This window comes from Mustela putorius, unplaced genomic scaffold (genome assembly GCF_011764305.1).
Source record: "Mustela putorius furo isolate JIRA1106 unplaced genomic scaffold, ASM1176430v1.1 tig00000460_pilon_pilon_pilon, whole genome shotgun sequence".
Classification (NCBI taxonomy): Eukaryota; Metazoa; Chordata; class Mammalia; order Carnivora; family Mustelidae; genus Mustela; species Mustela putorius.
The window spans coordinates 18239532-18263785 of record NW_025421389.1 but is presented as its reverse complement, the minus strand read 5'-3'; the positions used below and the strand labels follow the sequence as shown (position 1 = coordinate 18263785).

General features: G+C 50.2%; 1 protein-coding gene across 3 annotated transcripts in view; it reads left to right on the top strand.

The window, feature by feature from the left end:
- The window catches only part of SORL1 (sortilin related receptor 1), a 150704-nt gene that overhangs the window by 115451 nt on the left and 10999 nt on the right, over positions 1-24254 (top strand). For all 3 annotated transcript variants that reach the window (XR_006606889.1, XM_004750086.3, XM_004750085.3), the window contains exons 30-44: positions 45-179; positions 1036-1191; positions 5445-5594; positions 7724-7855; positions 8771-8897; positions 9065-9234; positions 9570-9682; positions 9915-10019; positions 11388-11460; positions 14034-14116; positions 15345-15441; positions 17704-17888; positions 20496-20615; positions 21447-21611; positions 22907-23081. Coding sequence is in view for 2 of the 3 variants with exons in the window: in XM_004750086.3 (XP_004750143.1) it covers positions 45-179; positions 1036-1191; positions 5445-5594; positions 7724-7855; positions 8771-8897; positions 9065-9234; positions 9570-9682; positions 9915-10019; positions 11388-11460; positions 14034-14116; positions 15345-15441; positions 17704-17888; positions 20496-20615; positions 21447-21611; positions 22907-23081 (1986 nt within the window). In the remaining variant the exon portion in view is untranslated. The remainder of the gene's footprint in view (positions 1-44; positions 180-1035; positions 1192-5444; positions 5595-7723; positions 7856-8770; positions 8898-9064; positions 9235-9569; positions 9683-9914; positions 10020-11387; positions 11461-14033; positions 14117-15344; positions 15442-17703; positions 17889-20495; positions 20616-21446; positions 21612-22906; positions 23082-24254) is intronic.

Here is a 24254-nt window from a genome sequence, read left to right as displayed (position 1 = left end):
CGGGTGCAGGGCAAACTGACTGATGGTGTGGTTCATCTCCCCAGAAAACCCCACAGAAGCCCCGAACTGCTCCCGCTACTTCCAGTTCCAGTGTGAGAATGGCCACTGCATCCCCAACAGGTGGAAATGTGACAGGGAGAACGACTGTGGCGACTGGTCTGATGAGAGGGACTGCGGAGGTGAGGGGTCCTGGGTCAGCCCATAACCAGGACACGCCAGCACACGGGGCCCTCTTTCCACCCAGAATTGAATTTGATCTCCTTGGTGCCAGGCTAATTCAGAGATTTAGGAGGCATAACTCTGAGTTCTTTTCTACCCACTCCCACTAATTTAAAGCAGCGTGGTTGGTTTCTCCTGTTCCGAAGGGCCCACGTACCATATTTTATAGGCCACGGTGAACACTCTGGAAACCGGCAACTCCAGGCGTGGCCTGCAGACCAGCAGCCTCCACACCTGCTTGGGGCTTGTAAGAAATGCAGTCTCCGACCCCACCCCAGGCCCCCCTTCTGAGTCAGAATCTGCCTTGTATCAGATTTCTAGGTGATACGGGGGCCCTGTTGCACCTGAGGAGCACGGGTGTGGACCACATACTCGTTACTTTGCTTTTGGGTGTTCTCCTCTCTGAACTAGGTCTTAGGGGAGCTGCTGTGGGGTTGTAACCAGCAGAGTGCGTAGCCTCAGTGGGAGTTCTCCCGTCTACCCTGCCCGTTGAGTCACCTTCCTTCCATCAGCCTGCAAAAGCATCGAGGTCCTGTTGCGCCCCTGCAAAAGCAAACTCATTCAAATGTTAGCCCAAGTCAGAGAAGAGAGGTTAGGTGAATCTGCTCCAAAAAAGGGAGGAGGTTGCAGTCTATTCTGAGACCCCATTATAAATGATTTTTCGATGAGCCGCTATTCCGAACCGTGCCTGGCACTGGCCTCCCCGGGCTGGAGCAGCTCAAACAGGAAGTCCACGCTAAGTCTGGGACACATTTTGGTTTCAGATCGAACGTCTTGTAACACTTGGGTGGTGTTGTTTTCTTGTGTTTTGCTCAGATTCACATATTCTTCCGTCGCCCACTCCCGGGCCCTCCACGTGTCTCCCCAATTACTACCGCTGCAGCAGCGGGGCGTGCGTGATGGACAGCTGGGTGTGCGATGGGTACCGGGATTGCGCAGACGGCTCGGATGAGGAAGGCTGCCCCTCGCCTGGTGAGTGCTGGCCCTCCCACTCCCGTGGCACCTGCCTTTGTGGAGCAAACCTTCCAGGGGGATGTCCTGGGCACAGCGGGGCCAGGCTCAGTGCGCCCCCTGCCTTTTGGGACCCTGGGCTCTGGGGCCGTGGGCTGCTTCTCACCCCCAGAGCCGGGAGACCTGGGGCACTCAGAGCTGCAGGGTCGGTCGCCTCTCCTCTAACTGCCTTCTCATCTTCCTGCACGAAAAGGCCAGCCGCCCTGCTTTCCACCCTGGCTGCGGCTGGGCCACCTTTGCCTCCTTCTCCACAGGAAATTACGGTGGGAATTATAGGGGAAGTGTTTGGCTGTGTGTTAAACTCTCAAGGGGGAGAGCCTGATTTTCCTCTTGGCTGGTTGGCAGCCGTCCTGCTAAAGGAGGGTAGGCACTGCCATCTAGTGGCCGGACCCAGAAAGGCATCTGATGGCATGGGCTGTAACCATGTTGCCCGAGGCAGGAGTCAACCCAGAGACCCCGGACTAGTGCCTTCCCTTAACTGTAGGCAGAACAGAGGTAAGGGTGCTGAGTCCTTTCCGGCACGGGATTCTGTTTCAGACGCGCTTAGAGTAAGAGAGGAGACAGTAGTTCTCTATACTTTGCAGATCCTTTTCCTAGCAAATTTCTAGGTCAGCAATCATTTTCCTCCTTTAAAACAAATTCATCTCGTTGCTTCACTGTGTGAAATCATCAGTGGTTTTCTCTTGTCCAGAAGAGACATCCCAGCCCTTGAGTCCTGTTTTCAGGGTCCTTCCTTACCTGCCTTTACTTGGCACGTCTGCCAAGCCTGGCTGCTCGTCCTGTCTGGACAGACCTGCTTCTTCTCCGTCGATACTCCCTCAGCAGAGTTTCTGTCTTATCAGAGACCCCCGTCCTCTCTGACTTTGCCCTCCCACTTGCCCCGCTCTCTGAATCCCACTGTCCATCGCAGCAGACAGAAGAATGGATTTTGTAGCTAAAAGAAACCTTGATATGTCACCAGTGTTTATCAAAATACGGAACAGAGACCACCATAATGGAATCCCTTGGGGGTGTTTGTGAGAATTACAGAATTAGGATTTCTGTGTGGAGCTCGGGAGCTCGCCATGTGGCTGCTGGGTTCACTGGAGTGTGAGATTCCTGCTTGCGCCAAGGGCACCGTCATCTGCCCTCCCAAGCCCACCACCACGGAAAGTTTATGGAGTCCTGTCATTGGCACTGAACTTTTTTTTTTTTTTTTAAAGATTATTTATTTATTTATTTGACAGAGAGAGAGAGAGAGAGATCACAAGTAGTCAGAGAGCCAGGCAGAGAGAGAGAGAAAAGGAGAAGCAGGCTCCCTGCTGAGCAGAGAGCCCAATGTGGGGCTCGATCCCAAGACCCGAGATCGTGACCTGAGCTGAAGGCAGAGGCTTAACCTACCGAGCCACCCAGGTGCCCCATGATCTCTTTCACAGTCTCATACTTACCTGTTGTCCTTTGGATTCTTCACTGCGATCTGCCGTGTGCTGCTGCCTGATCATCTCATGCCTGGGAATCTTTGTTTTCCAAGCGATTATACGGACCTCGTGTTTTGGGATCATGCCACACACTACTTGGAATCCCCCACTGTACTTATGACAATAATAGGCAAATAGTATCCTATAAATGCTTCTCACATTAAAACAAATTATAAAGGAAATTCTTATATCTCTGTTCTTGGCCCCCTAAGACCACCTGTCTGTTTAGTGATTGGATTCTCCTCTGAAAATTGCCTTTGGGTTGTTAAAACTTGTGAGCAGGGTATTAACACGCTCTAGCAAATTCTGCTTAATGCAGAGAGCAGATTTCTATTTCCATCTTTCCCTCAGCTTCTGTGATTTCTTTTGTATGTATGTCACCAGTGCAAATTAACTTGGGTTGTCTCCAGCTCTCGGATCTGGTTTCTGCACTGCGAGTCTCCTCACTGGTCTCCGGGCCCTATGCCTCTCCCCTCTACAGTTTACCTTCTGAGAGGTCGCATACGGATGCTTGATCATGCCTTCCCCAGTCTGGAACCTTCTGGCAGCCCCCTAGCGTGTAAGCATCAGTGCTGTGATGTGCCTTGTCTTGGCTTTCTCACCTGATTTTTTATCACTTTTCCCCGTGTACCCTGTTTCAGCAGAAGGGTTCTAGGCGTAGGAGATGTCCCTTGGAAATTCTGGTTAAAACCATGGGATACGCACAGTATCCCCAAATTAGTCATTGGTCCTTGCTGTTTCATTTGGTAACTCAGGCTATTGAGTGGCATCTGCTAATGCTGTCCCCCTCTCTGTAGCTTCTGGGGGTCACTTTCTGCAAGGTCACCCTATCAGTGATTTCTCAGCCCCAGAGTTTTTTTGGCGGGTATCCCTTCTACCAGCCCAGGTCCTCCTCTCTGGGCCCCATGTTGTCCAGGCCCACTGCCTGACACACCCCCGCCCCCGGGCCTTCACTGCCCTCCTTGGGACTCCCTTTGCCTTTCTCTGGTTTAGAGTTGCTGTTTCCTGGGTCTTGTGTCTTGCTTTTCTTGGTTTGCTCCCTTGTGTTGTTGGAGCGTACCCTCCAGTAGGTTTTGTCCAGTGACTATAGGGGCACAGAGACCAGGGACACGGAGAGGACAGCCTTCAGTGTGTTTGTCTCCCGAGTTTGCTGCCTGGGGTTTGTGCTTATGGCTCTCTGTGCCTGGGCCACACGTGTCTTGGCAGGATGTGGCTTCTCCATTCTAAGGACGTGGTTGACTTCTCTCACGTTGGAGAGCCCGTTTTCTGTATTCCAGATTCCTCTACCTCATCCTTCCTTTCCCTCTCTCCCTCTCTCTCTTTTTAATCCCATTTTTTGGTAGATCACATTTTCCAGAAGGTTCCCTGGGAAAGAGAACGTGGGGAGCATCGTTGACGTCTTGCTTTTCTGAAAGTGGTTTTCTTCTGTCTTCAGCTGTGAGTGATGGTGATCTGGTCTGGATGGATGGTTGATCTGGGTTTGGAATTCTAGGTTGTCGGTAATTCTCCTTCAGAATTTTGAAGGCGATACTCCACTGTCAACCAAGCAGCTTCTCTTTCTTCCTGGAACTCTCGTCATTCCTACATTAGATCTACTGCTGCGGTCCTGTCACCTTTTTATTTTTTAATTGATCTCTTTTTTCCCCCCCTTCTATGTCCTGGAAGATTCAGCTCTATCTTCCAGCTCTGCTCCCTAGTTTTCCATTACAGTTACCATGGTTTTAATCTTAGGAGCTTTGACTTTCCAGTACTCTTCTTTTTTCATGGCATCCTGTCCTTTTTTTCATGCAGAAATAATATTCCTCTGAGCATATCAAGGATATTTATGTTTGAGGTTTTCTTCTTACAGAGTCTCTGTTGCCTCCAGATGTTCTTTTTTGCAGGGAAAGGGTCTGTGCTCATTGCTGTCTTTCATGTCAAAGGTTTTCCCCAGATAATCCTGGGTTGCTTGCTTGTGTTGAAGGGTGGGGACAAAAACACAAGAGATTGTGCCCATGGGTAGGTGTGTCAGCTTTGAGTTTCATGGTCAGGTTGGTTGCTGGGGAACTTGATCTGGTTTGCTTGAGGATTTGTTCCCCAGGCCGGTCAGTTTCCCTAGAGAAGATTTTTACAATCCCCTGCCTAAGGAATAAAGGTGTCCTTGCCAGAGCTTATGAGGATGGGGATCAGGGTCCTCCCATTCAGCGATCTGTGGGTTTAACCCCTTCTCTTCAGTATGGCATTCTTGCTGGTCACTGGGCCCGTCTAACCAGCCCTTTTTATCCTCCATGTGACAGGCCTCCAGGCTTCTGTAGGGGTGGCGTTTGGAGCGACCATCGTGGGGGGTGGCGGGTAGGGGCAAAGCACGTAGGGAATCTTCTGCTGCTCAAACACTCTTCAGTCTGTTCCCTTCCTGCCTTTCTCCCTCCTTTCTGCCAGTTCACAGATACCATTTTCCAGCTTTTTGAAGATTCTCTGATTTTATAGGTTCTTTGCTTTTTGACGTGACAGGATGGGGTCCAGCCTCTTCTGGTCCCTACTTACCCCATCTATGTCCCAGCTTCCAGAATCAGACGGCTGTGTCTGGTCGATCCACCTTCCCTACCCAGAGCTCACAGTGGCCTCCAGGCCCTTTCGCCATTCCAAGAGTGCCATGGCCCCATCACCATTCCAACAGCACTGTGATTTCCCAGATCTCCCTGCTGCATTGAGTTGGTTGCTCCTGATGACCAGTCCCCTCACTACTCAAACGTGAACTTTCAAAACCTTTTCTTCCAGCAAATGTCACGGCTGCCTCTGTTCCCACTCACCATGGGCACTGTGACCGATTTGAATTCGAGTGCCGCCAACCAAAGAAGTGTATCCCAAACTGGAAACGCTGTGACGGCCACCAAGATTGCCAAGATGGCCAGGACGAGGCCAACTGTCGTGAGTAATTTCCGAGGAGTTCACTGCTCAGGGAGGATTTCTGGAGAACAGGAGAAGACCCCATTACTCCTGCTTGTTTCTCATAATAACCTTGGGACTTGGGGATTATCTCCATTTTAGAGATGGGAAAATCACCTTCAGAGATCACCTTTTCAGTGTCAGCCCGGGATATTTATTTAGTAGTTGTTTTTTGTTTTTCCTTGTTTTTTTTGTTTGTTTTTGTTTTGTTTTTGCACAAGGTTGTGATCTTTTCATCATGCCACATTTCAAAGTTCTTATCCTGGAATACTCTGAAATAACAGAGGGAAATGAGAGAGTAGGGTAAAATTCAGATGGACCTTTGGGACCTCAAAATAACAGGACAGATCGATCCCACATTTCCCAAACTCATAGTAGGAACATTTCAGCCAGATAAGTAACTGCATAGTAAGATGAACACTGAACATAATTAACAGAGGAAATGAAATAGGATCCTCCTCCTGGGTGAGATTAATTGGCATTCTTTAAATAAGTTTCTTTAACCTGTTCCAAATCAGCCTTATTTATGACGACATTGCCTGGTTAAGGTCTTAAAATCAAGATGCGCTCTATCTCCAGTGTTCCTCCATCCATTAATCAGGGAGCCGTATCAGAAAAGGAAATGAGATTAACATGGCGGCAATTCTTCTTGGAGAAGCTGGCCCCTGAGGGCCGCCACGTTCTCTTCCAAGTGCCTATTAATCACCTGTTTAATTATCAGCTTAAGGATTTTCAGAGATTAATAACAACCATATTCTCCATTTCTAAAACCTGTGTTTTCCCACTTCAAAAAACATCGAGGCATGTTTCATAAAGAAACCTCAAACACCCACCAACTTTACTACTCACCTGTTGTTTAGATCTATTTTACTGTGTGGAATAATTCTGGGAGGGAGATCTTGGTATTTTCTGAAACAATGCCTTGCACAGAGTTTCTCCCTGAGCCTTCCGTATGAAATGACCCCTGCCCATCATTCTGTTACTATTCCTCTCTTCATGTTTCTTTGTCATTTTTAATCACTATCTAAAACCACAGATTTATTTAATTGTTTGCTGTTTCTCTCAATAGCAAGTAAGCTCTGTGAGGGTAGGCCCTTTCTTGTCCACATCACCATATTCTTAGCATCGTCAACAGTACCTGATTCGTGGTAGGCCCTCCGTGTCCATTCCCTGGATGGGCAGATGGTTGAGAAGATGGGTGGTTGGATAGATGGATGGCTGGGTGGGCGAATGGGTGAATGGGTGGGTCGATGAATAATGAAGGGGGAGATGGATGGATGGGTGTTTCGATGGGGGGGGTGGGTGATAATGGGTGGCTGGTTGAATGGATGGGTTAAGTGGGTGAATGGGTGGGTAGATTTGTGGATAGACAGAAGGATGAATTCCATCCTGGTTTTCTTATACTAGTGAGTCTCCAACGTTTTCTCAATGCTCTAGTGCAATCTTATTTATTTATTTGTAACCAAGCCGCCCCCCCCACCTCCCCAAGGCAAACCAATTTCAGCTCAGCATGTCACCGAGCTCTCTAATACAATGATTTTCCAGGAGATGAGGGATTGTAGTTTGTGAAAAGCTTCCCATTTCCTTTCTTTCATTGACAATTGCTATACTAGAGAGCTCTTTCAAAAGTGTATTTAATTGAAGTCTGTGCCTCCACTCTAATGACGTGCAAAGTCTTAATTCTTCCTTCACGTGAGCCCTCGCTGCTTGAGAACAGTTGTTAAAACACTGCACCCCACCCGGACCCCCTGTATCTTTTCATTTCTGGGATCGCATCTCTGGATCCATTATCCCTTCCTGTTGGCCGTGCTGGTTCTCTCACGAAAACACGGCACCGTTTCTTGGCCTGCGCCCCAGTGACCGATGCCAGCGCATCGCCATGGAGCCTGTAAATTACTCTGTCCTCTTTCCATCATTTGACCCCAAAGCTTTTCCCTTCCCTGGAGGCAGATTCCCGTGCTCCTGTCAGATAAGGAGGCGTCCCAGCGCCACCAAGGGGTTACCGGTCCTCATTCCCAGAGGCGTATTTTGAATGAGAAGCTGATGAGCACAGACCACTTCCCCTGAACACGCTCGGCCGTTACCACAACGCGCCGTCCCCTCTGTTGCAGCCACACACAGCACCCTGACATGTACGAGCAGGGAGTTCAAGTGTGAGGACGGCGAGGCGTGCATCGTGCTCTCCGAGCGCTGTGATGGCTTCCTGGACTGCTCGGACGAGAGCGACGAGCGGGCCTGCAGCGGTGAGTGCCACCCCTGGGGCCCTTGTGAACCTTGTGAGCCTTTCCTCAGTCTTCAGGGGAAGCCACTTCTTGCCCAGTTTCGCAGCGCCCGGTGAAGGGAGGCTCGTCTTGCCTCTGAGGTAGCTGAGCCTCATCTCTGTGAGGGAAGCGCTGGTCTTGGATTTGTTTTCTGTGATAGCCCACCTCGTGCGGGTGCATCCCTGATCCCAGAGCCTCAGGCTTTGTGGCGGGGTCAAGGCAGTCCTCTGTCTGGAGGGCCTTTAGTAATTGTCCTAGTCTTCTGGAAATGCTGTTAACAGAACCCCACAGACTGAAGGGCTTATGAACAACAGAAACTTCTCTCAGTTCTAGAGGCTGGAAGCCCGAGACCAGAGCACCAGCAGATTCCGCGACTGGTGAGGGCCTGCTTCCTCGTTCATAGACAGCCGGCTTCCCTGTGTCCTCCCGCAGCGGAAGGGTTGGGGGAGCTCTCTAGGGTCGCTTTTATGAGGACACTGATCTCATTCATGAGACTCCATCCTTATGACCTGATCACCGCCCAAAGGCCCCACTTCCTAACCCCATCATGCTGGGGATTGGGTTTCAGCATTTGAATTTGGGGGACACCCACATTCAGTCTGTTGCAGTAATGGAGCCTGGTAGGACGTCTTCCCTGGACCTGTAGAATTCCCTCTTGAGGAAGCAGGCTTATCTCTGTGTAGACAAGGAAGAGAAATGCAAGGGAAATGCTGGGACTGGAAATTTAGGAGACCCTGGGCAATGTCATATAGAAAGGTTTGAACTCTTTTTTTTTTTTTTCTGGATTCTGACCATGGCCTAATAACCTAGATCATGGTAGGTCTGCCTAAACATCACGGGACCTCTAAGGATTTCTGAGATCCCACTTTCTTTCTCTTTCCCCCTTCATGTCTCTAGACGAACTAACTGTATACAAAGTACAGAATCTTCAGTGGACGGCTGACTTCTCTGGGGATGTCACGTTGACCTGGACGCGGCCCAAGAAAATGCCTTCTGCTGCTTGTGTATATAACGTCTACTACAGGTGGGTCCCATCTTGGCCACGAGAGAAGAAAACAGTGTTCTTACCAGTCTCGGACATTTTGCAAACTCTCGTGGTGCGCACAGAGCGGCTCTTCCTTAACTGAGCCTGGGCATCCCCTGTGAGCCCGCGCTGCTCTGATGTGACGGTGTCCTTCTTCTCTTGGCCAGGATGGTTGGAGAGGGCATCTGGAAGACCGTGGAGACGCACAGCAATAAAACCAACACCATATTAAAAGTCTTGAAACCAGACACCACGTATCAAGTCAAAGTGCAGGTCCAGTGCCTCAGCAAAGTGCATAACACCAACGACTTTGTGACTCTGCGGACGCCAGAAGGACGTAAGTGTTCTTAGTTTCTGTTGATGGCGTGTGCAGGACTTTCTGTGGGATTTGCAGAGAGTTTCCCAAGGATACTCAGGAGTGTGGGAGCCTAATGACATGGGCTGCATATATACAGAAGAACTAAGCCACGGTCTGACGTGTGCCCAGCCTGCCTCGCATTCTGGAAGAGAGGAAAGGTTTATCGAGGTGAAGACTAAGCTTACAGCCTTTACTGGGGGACTGGTCCCAGTGCTGGCTCTGGATTCTTTCTAGTCTTTGTTTCAATCTCAGGGATGTTCCTCCCATTTACCAGTATGCAGATGGGTTTTAACCCTGAGTTGACTCTTTCCTAGTGCCAGACGCCCCGCAAAATCTCCAGCTGTCACTCCACAGGGAAGAGGAAGGCGTGATTGTGGCCAACTGGATTCCTCCCACCCACTCCCATGGCCTCATTCGAGAGTACATTGTAAGTAACTTTAGGAGCGGCGCACCATGTGTATCCGGGTGAGCGGCTCTCTGGGTCTGCCAGGGCAGGGCCGTGTACTGAATGGCTAGGACTTGATTTGGTATTGCCGGGTAAATGGTCCACCCATCGGAACATTTTGCATCTTTCCCTCTCTCCTCCTGCCTCCTTGTAAGGTATCAGGATGTCCCAGACGATCGATTACCTTACTAATAATTTTTTCTTTTCACTTTAGGTGGAATACAGCAGGAGTGGTTCCAAGATGTGGGCCTCCCAGAGGGCTGCTAGTAACTTTACGGAAATAAAGAATTTACAGGTCAACGCTCCATACACCGTCAGAGTGAGTGTCAGCCCCCGTCTCAGCCAGCTGGGCGGTCTCCACACAGGAGAGCACCAGGCTGACCTTTACGAGATAGGTGCTGGTAGTCCGCTGAACACCTACCCCCTTGCCCTGGGGGCTTATCATCGTTTCAGTCTCTTTTTTTTTTTTTTTTTTAAAGATTTTATTTATTTATTTGACAGAGAGAAATCACAAGCAGATGGAGAGGCAGGCAGAGAGAGAGGGAAGCAGGCTCCCTGCTGAGCAGAGAGCCCGATGTGGGACTCGATCCCAGGACCCTGAGATCATGACCTGAGCTGAAGGCAGCGGCTTAACCCACTGAGCCACCCAGGCGCTCTCGTTTCAGTCTCTTAAACAAGTGCCCCCAGAGAACTTGAAATCACATCTCCCTCAGATAACTGAGAATGGATGGTAAAGCAGATTTACCTGCTTTTCATGCAGATTTTCTGCTAGCGTTCCAGCTCTGTACTCTTTTTTTTTTTAAGATTTTATTTATTTATTTGACAGAGAGAGATCACAAGTAGGCAGAGAGGCAGGCAGAGAGAAAGGAAGGGAAGCAGGCTCCCTACTGAGCAGAGAGACTGATGCGGGGCTCGATCCCAGGACCCTGGGATCATGACCTGAGCTGAAGGCAGAGGCTTTAACCCACTGAGCCACCCAGGCGCCCCTCCACCTCTGTACTCTTGCACCTACCACTTTTCTGCTTCTCTTTAGCTGCAGGGTGAGCAGGGTCCTGGGATCGAGTCCCGCATCGGGCTCTCTGCTCAGCAGGGAGCCTGCTTCCTCCTCTCTCTCTCTGCCTCTCTTCCTACTTGTGATCTCTCTCTGTCAAATAAATAATTAAAAAAAAAAAAAGAAGTCAATTACTTTAAAAAAAAAAATAGAAGCTGCTGTCGTGGGGATCTTATGCAATATGGTATCAGTACCATTAGCAGAAAAGAGCTTTCGTGCTGAGTGTGTTTGTTGGGACCATTAACTGTGTACACACACTCCATGACACTGATGATTTTCTCAGTCCTCTTTCTCACATACATGTACGTTTATGTGGGGCTGCAGGGACCCACAGGCTCCCACCCCCCCGCCCACGCTATAGAAGACCCTGAGCCCTGTCAATCAGCAGAAATCCATCGTGTCCACACCGTCACGGCTCCCTCTGCCCAGATCCCACGCCCTCTCCTCTCCCGCCCCACCCTGTTGTCTCCAACCCCCCAGTTTCACAGTTGCTGGGGCCTCGGAGTGTCCGGGATCTGTCTGCATAGACCGTTTGCCACCCTCATGCCCGAGACTCAGCCCCGCAGCTCCTTCCGAACCCTCGCCGTATGCTGTAGTGCCCTCATTTTATACTAACTCCCGCTCTGATTTGGAAAGGTGGCTGCGGTGACGAGCCGTGGAGTAGGACACTGGAGCGGTTCTAAATCCATCACCACCGTCAAAGGCAAAGGTAAATGATTCCAGCGTTGCAGGTTGAGAGAAGATAGAAACCCTTTGGAAGCAACTTGCAGTGCGACTGGGAAGCGGAGAGGCGTAGATGAGAAAATTTCAGGCAACCTCCTCCCCCTCCAACACGCACACATTTCCGGTGGTTTCCATAGAGCTTCAGATAGAGTTTCTCCGGGACCTGTCAAAGGTAACTTCTTCTAGAGCCGAGCCTTTCTCGTGGTGTGCACAGACAAGGAGATTTCCAGAGGCTGCCGTGCCCAGCTCCCGGGCTTGCGCGCAGTACTGCGGAATAAAGGACTCCTTCCTTCTCACGACAGACAGACATGGTTGTGTATGTGTCTGTTGATGGCATTTCTAAGAGCACTCTGCTGACACATGTAACTTCCCACGTGGCACCGACACACGATGCATAGATGGAAGTTTCTAGCACTAGAGGTGACATCAGTGATAGCCGACTGCTCGCCGAGGGCCATGCTTGTGTTCACTGCATACGTCGGCCCATCTCACTGAACCCTTAGCAGCCTCCAGACAGCTATAAGGACAGATAAGGAGCTAGAAGGAAGTTAAGGCACTTCCCACACAGTCGGTAAACGGCAGAGAGTGGGGATCGGAGCCCGATCCTCCCGAGTCCGAAGCCTGTGCCTTTAACCACCAGGCCGCCCGGCTTCCCCTGGGCTGAGACACCTGCTCCCACTGCTCGGGTCCAGCTTGTGTCTGTGCCTTGAGAGGGCAGGGGTCTGCTGTGCTTTCCTTCACTCTCCCACGGGTGTCAGGGAGGAGCCAGTGAGATCGCTGACAAAGGAGTGAATTAAAGCAATTAAAAGGAAGGCTTCCAGCACACTCGGGGAGACGGACTGTAGCTCTTTTTCTCAAGTGCTTCTTGAACTTAGCCCTGGCACTCGTGGCTTCTGATCCTGGAGTGAGGTATCCCGTGCAGGGGGTTTGCTTTACCTTAGCCTGAGCCTGTGAGAGATCGGCTGTGGGTTATGGAGAGTCACTATAACATTTGGGCTTTTTGAGATCAGGCAGGAGGCAGCCACCCAGTGTTTGTAACAGGGCGCTTGGGAGTCATTAGAAAAGGCATACTGCGTGCGCACTCCCCTTGCGTTTTGATTGTGTTGTCATTTCCCTCTACAAAATCCATCAAAACATACACACTGAACAAAAGGGACACTAGAAGGTCAGCAATAAGACACATACCTTGAATTCCTTGGACACAGGTCACACCTGCCGTGAAAAGTCTCTTAGACTTTTTTTGTCGGATTTTGCTGGAGAGCCCCTGCTCTTTTGGATGGCTGTTGGTGAGGGCCCGTCCAGGCCTCAGTCAGTGTGTGGAGTCAGAAAGTGCGCGCTGTGTTCTTTCTGGGGCCTGTGTCGCCACGACGGCACACAGAGGACACACGGAGCAGTGACATCCGCCAGAAGCACCCCGTGCATTAGTGGAGGTGGGGGTTCCTAGCAGCAACGAGAGAAGCAGCCGTGGACCGAGCATGTCTGTGCTAAGCACCGTGCTTCCTGTTTTAGGTTGATTCGATCTTGAATCCTTATGCGTCCTATAGGTATTCTTACGCTCATTGTGTAGCTGAGGAAACTGGGCTTTGGGAAGGGTTGTGACCCATCCCTAGTCACCACGGTTGTAATTCAAGTTGGCTTGATGGCAACATGGTCACCATTTTGCTCAGAGTTGGTGGCCTGAAACTCCTCTAATGCCCTTTTTTCTTGCCCTAACATCCTTGTTTTCTTCCTCATCCACTCCTGTTGCATGGGGGATCGTCTGGAGGGACTCCTCTAGATTTGGGTGCATGTCTTTTGCCACCACGTCTTACCTTCTCCTTCGAGTGTCTCTTCCCTTGCCTGTGTAAGGGGCTTACGAGCAGTTATCCCGTGTAGCCCTTTGGATCATGGCTGACAGGGCGCAAAGGATAAGCACCATGCTCTCATCCCTTGAATGGAGAGGGGTCTTTCCTCTCTGCCCCTTTACCAGTGACTTCCCAGTTCCTCAGTCTGTCATAGGTAAGACTTCACTGGAAACGGAAAGAACGAGAATGTTGGTTGAGTACACATTAGTATGAAGATAAGTCGCTTGCACTCTTTTCTGAGTGTCCAAATGGGAATTTGGACTCAAGTTGGTCAGATACCAGAGGCCACAGTCTTTCCATTTTGCCACGCATGTATTTACAACTTGTGCCCTCGGATTTATCGTGCCCTCAATCTTGGAGCCTCTGGGACTCTGTTAGTGCCGGGAGAGGTGGTGTCCACAGGGATGCCTGTGCGTTTCAGAAGCAGCCGTGGGGCTGTCTGGGGGCATTTACATCATGGAACTTTTCTAGAGCTCGACCCAGTTGCCGGGATTGCTGACGGGGCCCAGATAGTTGTGTGCTTACCAGACGACTGTGGGCCCACCCTCGGCTTCGGGACAAGAGCGGTAAAAGAGACGAGTGAGAACAGCGGAACACCAGCCCTTTCTTCTCCCACTAAAAGATCGCTTTGTCCGTCGAGTTGAAAACTGTGAGGTCCTGCCTTCCTCACTTTTCATCACGTGGTTTCTCTTTTTGAATTCCGTATTGTTTTCAGTGATCCCACCACCAGATATCCACATCGACAGCTATGGTGAGAATTTTCTGAGCTTCACCCTGACCATGGAGAGTGACATCAAGGTAACCTTGGGATTTCAGACTGGCCGTTGGGTGGGGCTCTGCTTGCGATGGAACCACTGTAGCTGGGGACAGTACTGGGAAGAGGAGCCACTGCCCTGATTCAGTAAAACCAAAATACTGCGACTAGGTTGGTTGCTTCCCCCATGAAGAACAACTTGAGTCCTTCTTGTGTAATTATTCTGCCTCAGCCTGGAGCCTTTTTTTTTTTTTTTTTTTAAACCATATAATTAAATGGTTCACAGCTACAGTGCAAATAAAGAGTTGGTGTTAACAGAATATGTATGCCCTGTAATTTTCAGCTTTATTGGATTTCCTGGTACGAAGCACTAATGCAGAGGTTCCCACAGTGAGAGAGAGAGTTGGATAACTTAGAAACGTATCCACTCCCAGCCACTCTGCATCCTCACTTTCCGGTGCCACCCTGCCCTCTGCGCAGCCCGTGTGCAGAGCCACACCACCATGAGCCTCTGTGTGCCCGTGGTTTTCCAAGCTGAGAGGCACCTTCCATGATGTTCTTTCTTGTCTGTTTTTCCTCCCATCCCTCCCTGTCCATGAAGGTGTGATGGGACAGACAGCCTTCGGTGCCCCGGTGCCACTTACTGAACCACAATTTGGTGGCCTGCCCTTGGCTTCAGAGACTGTGGCTGCAAGGGGTGGCCTGCCCATAAACCCTGTCCATATAGTCTTTGCTCTTGAAAGCATTTTAATTTTTCCAGTTGTTGCCTCCTATCGAAAGCTCTTCAGATCAAAGCCTTTTATGAGCTCAGGACTTAGGAAAGGTCGTCTTTCCTGAGGCCTGGGTATATTTGCTCCTGTTAGACTGTGAGAGCTGAGTAAGCCCCTCTCGTATTGACCTCTTGGCCTTGACTGCAGGGATCGCCGAGCTAAGCTGTAGCCTTCATTCCTGTAACGTAATTCTCTTTAAAGTTGTTCCTCTTTCCGCCTTTGTGAATCTGCCCTTGTCCTTTCATTCTGCACCAGTATTTTTTGTCTCGTCACATCTATGGTGTATGTTATATAGTCTCGCGTTTGTTTTTAGAAGTAGGTGTAGTATAACTAACTATTCAATGACAGCACAAGGGGAACCCATCTGAAGAGCAAAAGAAACAACCCGTCTATTGTGAAAAAGGAGATGCCTTAAGGAACAATAGCAAAGGGGTGTCTTTTGTGTTGGCTGTGCACCCTGGCTGTGTGCTGTTCCCCTCACCCACTTCTTGGTTCCCGGCAGGTGAATGGCTATGTGGTGAACCTTTTCTGGGCGTTTGACACCCACAAACAAGAGAAGAAAACTTTGAACTTCCGGGGGAGCATCTTATCACACAAAGGTAACACCTTGGAGCTGGGTGTGAGCTGGGAGGAGTAGGGAGAGCGAGACCTCCTGGCAGCAGAGCTTGTCTGGGGGCTGCCTGGAAGAGGGGGCTCTTCTCTGGCTGCCATTCGGGTGAACAGAGTAAAGAGACCAGCAGTGAGTCCTGCCGCCGGGGGCAGGTCCACTCGGTGGCTCCCCAGCCCCCTTCCCTAGCTTCTTGGCTCTTAATGGAAGTTGGGGGCTTAAAGGAGGAGATACTGGAAAGAAGCCAGGTGAACCCTGTACAGATGATTTTTGAGTTCCAAAAGAAAGTTCCTGGTGTGAGTTGCCTGCCCCTCCTTTCTGGCCTGGTTCCCTCCCCCTTTGCTAATACAAGGTTCACAGGGCATGCGGCAGAGTTGGTATTCAGTGCACATTTGTTGAGTGAGGGGACAGACTGAGCTAAAGGAGGAGGGAAGGTCATGTCCCAGTCCCTCTCGTATCTGTGCACCTGCTGGGCATAGCTCATTGACCTAGGTGTTCTAGGGGGGTACCGTCTTAGAGAGGCCCGATCCTCATTCTCTGGGATATGCTCATTTCACGGATAAGAACCCAAGGTTGAGAGAGAAAGGGATTCCCACAGAGGGTGACAGCGTCAGGAGTGGAACCCGCATCTCTCTGACTCCTCGGACTGGTGATCTCATTGCCTCAGTGTGGCACCGAGGGGAGTCGGCCGAATCAGGAGTGATGGCGTGTTCTCCGCTGTTGCCCGAAGCGTGTGACGGGCCAGCTTGATGCCTACTTCATGCCAAACACTTTCCAAGCTTTTTCTTTTTTGATCCCTGTGGCAGCAGCTACGCTAGGTGCTGTTGGTTTTTTCAGTCTTAAAAACAAGGAAATGGCCTCAATTTGAATACAGGTGGCCCTGAACAGTTGGGGTTAGAGGGCGCTGACCCAGTAGAAAATCTGCATATTATAACTTTTGACTCCCCAGAAACTTAACTACTCAAGGCTACTGTTGGCCAGAAGTCTTAATGATAGCATAAACAGTCAATTAACACATATTTTGTACGCTGTCTGTATTCTGTGTTCTTACAGTGTGTTCTTACAATGAAGTCAGCTAGAGAAAAGAAAATGTTTTTCCGCCTACCTATCTATTTTTGAGGAGAGGCGGCCGAGAGGCGGAGAGAGAGGGAGAGAGATTCTTAAGCAAACTCCACTGAGTGCAGAGCCTGATGTGGGGCTTGATCCCACAACCCTGAGATCATGACCTGAGCCGAACTGTGCCACCCAGATGCCCTGGAAAGAAAATATTCTTAAGAAAATCGTAAGGAAGAAAAAATACATTTACAGTCCTGGACTATAAAAAACACTTGTGTTATAGGTAGACCGCATAGGTTCAAACCCGTGTTGTTCAAGGCTCAACTGTAGTTTTGTATCCTGCCTTTTTCCCTTAACAAAGTTGTAATAATTCTCCAGTCTCAGTAAATATGCTTGGAGACAACTCTTAGTGGCTGGAGAGTAGCTCGCGGGACACATGTTATTTAAGCACTGCCCTGTGTCTGGGCATCGGATTATGTTTGTGATGCGTAACGTCATGCCCCACAGATGTTTGCATGCTCTGATTCCATGGGACATCTGGGGTGAAGGGCATGGAGAATTTCAAGCTGTTTACCAAGGCCAAATGGCTCTCTAAAAGGGTTGTCCTGAGGTATAGGCCCGGAAGGTCAGCTTTGCAAGAAACTACCCAACTCCCAGGCATGTGTGTTATTTGTAGTCGTCACCACTAAGTAATGCTGGGACGGATTTGTAAAATAGTGAAAATCCTACAACATGTGGGACTCACTTCAATTGAGAGATTATATTGAAAACTAGGGTGTCAGTGCACCGGGCTGGCCCAGTAGGAAGAGTGTGTAGCTCTTGATCTCGGGTCGTGAGTTCGAGCCCCACATTGGGCGTCATGACTTTTTTTTTTTTAAAGGCTGAAAAAAATAGGGCATTGTATATCAAAACATAATTCTTTTTTTAATTAAATTTTTACTTTTAATTGCAGTCTAGTTAACGTGCAGTGTTATATTAGTTTCAGATGTACCATCGGGTGATTCAACAGTTCTATACGCTCCTCAGTGTGTCTCTTAACCCCTTTCGTCCATTTCACCCATCCCCACGCCCGCCTCCCGTCTGGTAACGTCCGTTTGTTCTCCGGAGTTAAGAACCGGTTTCTTGATTTGTCAAGACACCAATTCTTGGCGGACGCCTCCAGCTCCCTCCTGGCATCTTCTTGTCCCTGTTTTCACAGTTGCCAATCTGACTGCTCATACGTCCTATGAGATTTCTGCCTGGGCCAAGACTGATTTAGGGGATAGCCCTCTGGCGTTCGAGCATGTTACGACCAAAGGAGTCCGCCCACCTGCTCCTAGCCTCAAAGCCAAGGCCATCAATCAGACTGCAGTGGAATGCACCTGGACTGGCCCCAGGAATGTGGTAAGTCAGCCAGGATGACCACTGCAGAGACAGTCTGGACTCTGCCCTGATGCCAGGCCGTGGGCTTTTCTCCTCTGTTACTGCGAACACAAACATCCTCTTGGTAGTTCTGTATTATCTTCTAGAGGCACCTACTGTCCCTTTCCACACCTTGGCCTGGCGTCTAAGAGAAAATGCCTGTGCCCTTAGCTGTAGAATAGACCGTGAGTGTGACAAGGTGTGTGTGTCGGGGTGGGGGGGTGTATGTTCCTGTGCTTGGGACTCCCCTTGTCTCACAGGCATGGTGACGCGGTAGCAGCAGTGACAGGCCACGCCCGTCTCTCCCCACCTGCGTAATCCCCCACCCACAAGTCGCCTTCTTGAGCTGTTCCTTCCAGATGTGCCCGTCTTCCTCCCTGTGTCCCTGCTACACGCCATATAGATCCTTTTTTATTTTTATTTTTTTGTCATTATGTATGCATTTTGGTGCACTGTGGTCTGATTTGTGCTTTTTTGAAACCTGGTTTTTATTTCCCAGACCTCCCCAGTGTGCACCTTCCTTTGCTCTCAGGTGGGTCCTCCCAGGGTTCTTGGCACATTTCCACAGCCTGGCCTGTGTTCTTTCTCCTCCCGGAGTCCTGCTGTCCTTGTGCTCTGCAGTCAAATCCCACTGTCTCCTACTTGATCTCTTTGCCTTACAAACTACCCCCCATTTATAGGTGCTGCCATCCAGAATACTGTTTCATTAGATCTACTTTACCCTATTGGATACTTCTGTGTGTTACTTATTCTCCTAACTAGTCTATAAGTTCCTTAAAGGGAAGGGTTGTTAACTGGGTTTTCCGAATGGAAAAGCCTTTAGAACTCAGACTGTGAGTGAGATTTCGTGAGTCCTCCCAGTGGCTGGTGGCAGGAGACCTGATCTTGTCTTCTGAGGGCTTCCCCAGTGTGCCTTTGGAGCAGGACGGAGCAGTAGGGGACAAACCACTGTTTGCGTGCAGTTGGAAGGTCGGCCTTGAAGAAGGAGGAAGTGAGGCACCAGGAGAGCCCTTCGTCCCTGTCCCACTTGATCCTGTCATCAGCTCAGTGGGGTGAATATTCTCACTTTACCAGTGCGGAAGCTAAAACCCTGAGTGGAAGCTGTAGGAAACCGTAAAGCGGTATGAGCTCAGGTCTGGCTAGCATGATAGCCTCTGCTCTTCTGTTACTCCGCAGCCCAGTCCTGAGGCAGGCACAGAGATAAGATGCCCAGAGCCGTGCTCAGGACTCGCCTGTCGCTCAACTCCATTCACAAAGAGGTGCTTTCTTGCTAGTACACCAGCTGAGAGCATGACCACCTTGTCACACCCAAGTGCGTTCACAGAGTAGGGCCTCGTTGTGGCACTCTGGAACACCACTTAACTCCAGGGCCTCTCGTTGCATGTGAACTTGGAGAGGTAGCCTTGCTCTGCCTCATCCTTGCTGATAGCCTGGATATGCTTATCGCAGCTTTCAGAGGGTGACAGGGCCAGTGAAATCACCTGTAGGTAGCTCTCAGCTTCTACCCAACTTCAGACCACTGAGGACTCAGATTGCCACGCCAGTCGTCCCTCTCCACCACGAGAACGGCCACAGCCACTGTGTATCTCTGAGGGACCTGCCTGTACCCCGCCCTCCCTAGCACACGGAGCTTTCTCTAGACCCCTGGCCAGAGCTGCCCAGTTGGGTTCACAGCGGCCGCAGGCCTCTCCTTCAGAAACGAGGCCTGCTTCTGAGCCCAGAGCCTCTGCTCCCGTCTTGTGCTTTGAGTGCCCTCCGTCTCCTAGTCCTGCCCCATTCGCTTTGCTTTCTGGCTCCCTCAAGTCCCCTAATTCTTTCTTTCCACACTTCTTCCTGGCTTATCCCCTTGGGGCTTTCATTCCCCTTCCCTTCTCACGAGGAACCAGGATTCTCCTGAGGAGGGGCGGAAGAGTGGGTGTCTTCTGGGCAGCTCCCCGTGTCAGCCGTGCTACCGTCCCTCCTCAGCCTCCCTTCACAAACGCGCTGACTTTCTCCCCGTCGGTCCTTCTACATGCTTTGCAGGTAGCGTGTGGTCTGCGCTCTGAGGACTCTGCCCCCTCCCCGCCTCCTCGTGCCATCTTTCTCTGCAGTATCGCACTTTCTGTACTTGCAACTCGTCATTCATAATCCTGTTTTTCTTCTCTGCCCTCCTTCCTCAAAAATGAGTGCTTTGAGGGGCGCCTGGGTGGCTCCGTGGGTTAAGCGTCTGCCTTCGGCTCAGGTCATGATCCCGGGGTCCTGGGATCGAGCCCCCCATGGGGCTCTCTGCTCAAACGGGGAGCCTGCTTCTCTCTCTCCGTCTTCCCCTCCTCCATGCATGGGCGTGTGGGCTCTCTTTCTCTTTCTGAAATAAATAAAATATTTTTTAAAAAAACGAGTGCTTTGAGGTCAGAGAGCCCACCATGTTTATCTTGGTGGTGGTGGGTTCAGTGCCTGCCCCAGTGTACCTTCTCTGTAAAATAAATGCTGAAGGAAGACTTTTCTCTCTTGAGCTCTCCTAAAGCTCTTGACAAGGGCATTAATTAGGGATTTCAAGAGAACCACGTCTCTGGCCATGGAGCTAATGTCCTTTTCCATCCTGTTTGCCAGGTTTACGGCATTTTCTATGCTACGTCCTTCCTTGACCTGTATCGCAGTCCGCAGAGCCTGACTACTTCCCTGCACAACAAAACAGTCATTGTCAGTAGGGACGAGCAGTATTTGTTTCTGGTGAGTTTCCCATAGCGGGGAGTCCAGAGGGGTTTCTGTGTTTTAAGGATGGCTTAAATCCTGGGCTCCTAGCTCAGACCCTGCGCCTGGGGAGCTGGAGACATGACTCCAGGATCTGTGTGTGTGCAAGAGGGTGGTTCCTCTTCTGTGAAAGCACTGGATTCCTACTTCAAGAAAGGACTGAATGACCCAGTAACCAACCGCATCTCCGTGGGGGATTGGGAACTTGGCAAATGCATAAGCATTCACAGGAATTCACATTCCATTTCTAGGACTAGGAGCTTAGCCCACATACACTTACACGTGTGCCAAGATAGATGGAAAAAGATGTTGGGTATACTGTTGCTTGTGATAGCAGAAGATTTCAAACCAGTGGCTATCAGGAGAACACTGGTTAAGAACACAGGGCAGCCCTTCAAAAGAAATAGAACTGAGGTAGAAAAATCTTCCAAAGAAATAGTACTGACGTGGGAAATATTTGTGCTATCGTATTAAGTGAGAGAAGTGAAGAGCCTAAAAATACGAGCCGAAAACTTTCTCATTTGGGTAAAAAAGTTAAGAAAAACAGACTACATGTACACATACCTATACAGGTATGTATCTGGTATGCACATATGTGTGTCTGTGCTTACAGAAGCATAAGACATTTCTGGAAAGAAGCACATAAAACTCTTACTGTTTCTAGGAAAATGGATTAGAGATCTGGGGAAGGTGAGGCATTATTTCACCTTTTATATCTTTACTGCTGATTGAAATTTGTGTACACCCGTTTTGTTGAAAAGAATGGCTTGGTGCCAACTCCATGCGCCCCTGTGGTATTATTGGTTTCAGGTGCGGGTGGTGGTGCCCTACCAAGGGCCATCCTCCGACTACGTCGTGGTCAAGATGATCCCAGACAGCAGGCTCCCACCGCGTCACCTGCATGTGGTTAATACCGGCAAAACCTCGGCTGTCATCAAGTGGGAATCCCCATATGATTCTCCCGACCAGGACCTGGTGAGAGGGGCGGGTGTCCAGCCAGCCATTCCTTTTCTTGGCATGGTTGGGGACGGGCCAGAGGGTGCTGTCACCCGGCATGAAAGCTGGGCTTGGCCGTGGGAGCTCAGCAGGAGGTCTCATCGCAGTATCTGTGTGCCCAAAGATGGGGTTCTTTGAGGTGCCTCTTCTGAGTCGTCCCTTCTCCATGACATCCAGCTGTCCTAGTCGTTTGTCCCTCTTCTTCTCTGCCGTCTCCTCTTCCCGTCCCTGAGCCTCTAAAGTGGGTTGTCAGACAGAGGCCTGCCGGCCGAGTGCAGTTTGTTGCCCGTTTGTGTAAATACAGTTTATTAGAACCAAGCTCTAACCGTTCATTTAAATCTTAGCCTGTGACAGCTTTCATACTGCACAGGGCAGAATTGAATCACGGAGGGAGAGACCATTCGGCCTTCTAAACCTAGCGTTTTCTACCTGAACCTTTACAAAAAGGTTTACTGGCTCTTGCTCTAAGAGAAGAGGCGAGGCGCGCCTGGGGGGCCCTGTTGGTTAGGCGTCTGCCTCTTGGTTTCAGTTCAGGCCGTGATCTCAAGGTCACGAGATTGAGCTCTGTGCTGGACCTGGAGCCTGCTTGAGATCCTCCCTCTGCCGCCTCCATCCCCCTCTAAAAAGAAAAATAGTAAGAGTAAAAGAAGAGGCAGTAATTCTGGAAAATGGCTCCCATTTTCCTTTGACCCAGGCTAATTTCCCTCCTTCCCCTCTGCCCTCTCCCTCATCCCCGGGGTAGTTTTCAGGGCTCAGTTGCTCTGGCTTTCCTTGACTCTCCAGTTCTTCCTGGTGCCTGAGTTCCCTGTACTTGCCCCCTGTCCCTGTATTTGACCTGGCCTCCACATACGTAACAAGCAACCTGGGAGATAGTAAGTAGAATTTGCTGTCCTTCCGTTGCCTCTGACACCACCCAGAGCTATTACAGCCGGGGAGATTCACTGAGCACTGAACTTGAATTGCTCTTGCCTGTTCCAACCTCTGTGTGGATGCCACAGTGAATGGGACTTTCCCTGGGGTCATTTTTTTTTGGGTCGAATTGATAATTCTGTGTGCAGTTCTGGGATTGAGTGCTTGTTCCAAGTCTGAGCCTGGCTACCTTAAAGGCTTTCCAGAGAATGGAGTCGCTGCGGGCTCAGAAGGAGGTTGCCTGTGGCTTGCAGCCCCCAGATACACTTGGGTTTTCCATTGCCCACTGCTAAATTGCAAAGAGTAAAAAAGCGCCAAGATTCTGATTACCAAGGGTCTCTCTCTTTTTTTTTTTTTTGTCCCAGTTATATGCAGTTGCTGTCAAAGATCTAATAAGAAAGAGTGACAGAAGCTACAAAATAAAGTCCCATAACAGTACTGTGGAATACACCCTTACCAAGTTGGAGCCTGGAGGGAAATACCACATCATCGTCCAGCTGGGGAACATGAGCAAAGAGTCCAGTATAAAAATCACCACAGGTAAATGGGAGGGAGAGCAGGGTCCTTCTCACACAGGAAGGGGCCCATGGGGCTGCTCGGACACCTAGACAGTAACAGTGGGAAGGACAAACACCCTCTTCAGTATCCACAGCGGGCCCAGCAGGATGGGCTTTTCAGTGCCTGGGCTGCAGCGTGGTGGGCTGGAGGGTAGGCTGTGTCTCTTTTCACTCTCCCTCTGCCCAGTTGGTTTTGACACTGGGGTGCAGGAGAGCAGGAATGCCCAAAAGAGTTAGGAAATAGTTTGCCACGAAAGCCAAGGATGGGAACCTGGGCTGAAATCCTGTGGTTCCTCGCGGCAGGGAGATGTGTAGCCAAGGAGGGAGACCAGGAACCGTGAAGTAGATTGAAGGGGCCTTGCTGCCAGCCCGGGATTGGCTTGGCAGTCAGACTCTGGCTGAGAAAGCAGGTCATGAGCTCTGGTACTTGGGCAGCAGCAGACGATGTCACGGTGTCTGTGATGGAGGCTCGGTCTCACCAGGCCGGCCATGTGAGGAGTGGGTCTGGGCGGGACTCAGGGTGTCATTCTAGGGCTCTATGTTCGGGCACAGGCCTTGGCCCCTTGCTGAGTTCTGAGGCTCCTCAGGCCCTGGGGCAGGACTGGGCGAGCAGGAGGCAGACTGGAGCCAGAGCAGAAGTCTAGCCAGGGAACTGTGTCCATCTCATTGCTTCCCTTTCTCCCCCACCCAATTTGGTTTTGGCATCCGTGGCTCTCAGGGCCACTGAATGCAGTACTGTCCACATTTCTTGGCTAAAGGTATTATAACAACACTAAAGAGATGCCAGTTAGAGAGTGTCTACCATGGGCTATGCTCTATGCTAAACAACATATGTACTTTATTTGTTCCTTAATCTAGCCTTTTGAGTTAGCATTCTTTTATCTTTTCTTTTTTATATATATATATATTTTATTTTTAGAGACAGCACAAAGGCATTGGGGGGAGGGGCAGAGGGAGATGGGGAGGGGGAGAGAGAATCCCAAGCAAGCGCCACACTCCGTGCAGAGCCCGACCTGGGTCTCAGTCTCATGACCCTGAGATCATGACCTGAGCCTAAACCAAGAGTCAGATGTTCAACCTACTGAGCCCCTCAGGTGCCCCTTAGGTTAGCATTATCTAATCTATCTCATCAGACAGGAAAATGGTGATTCCATTC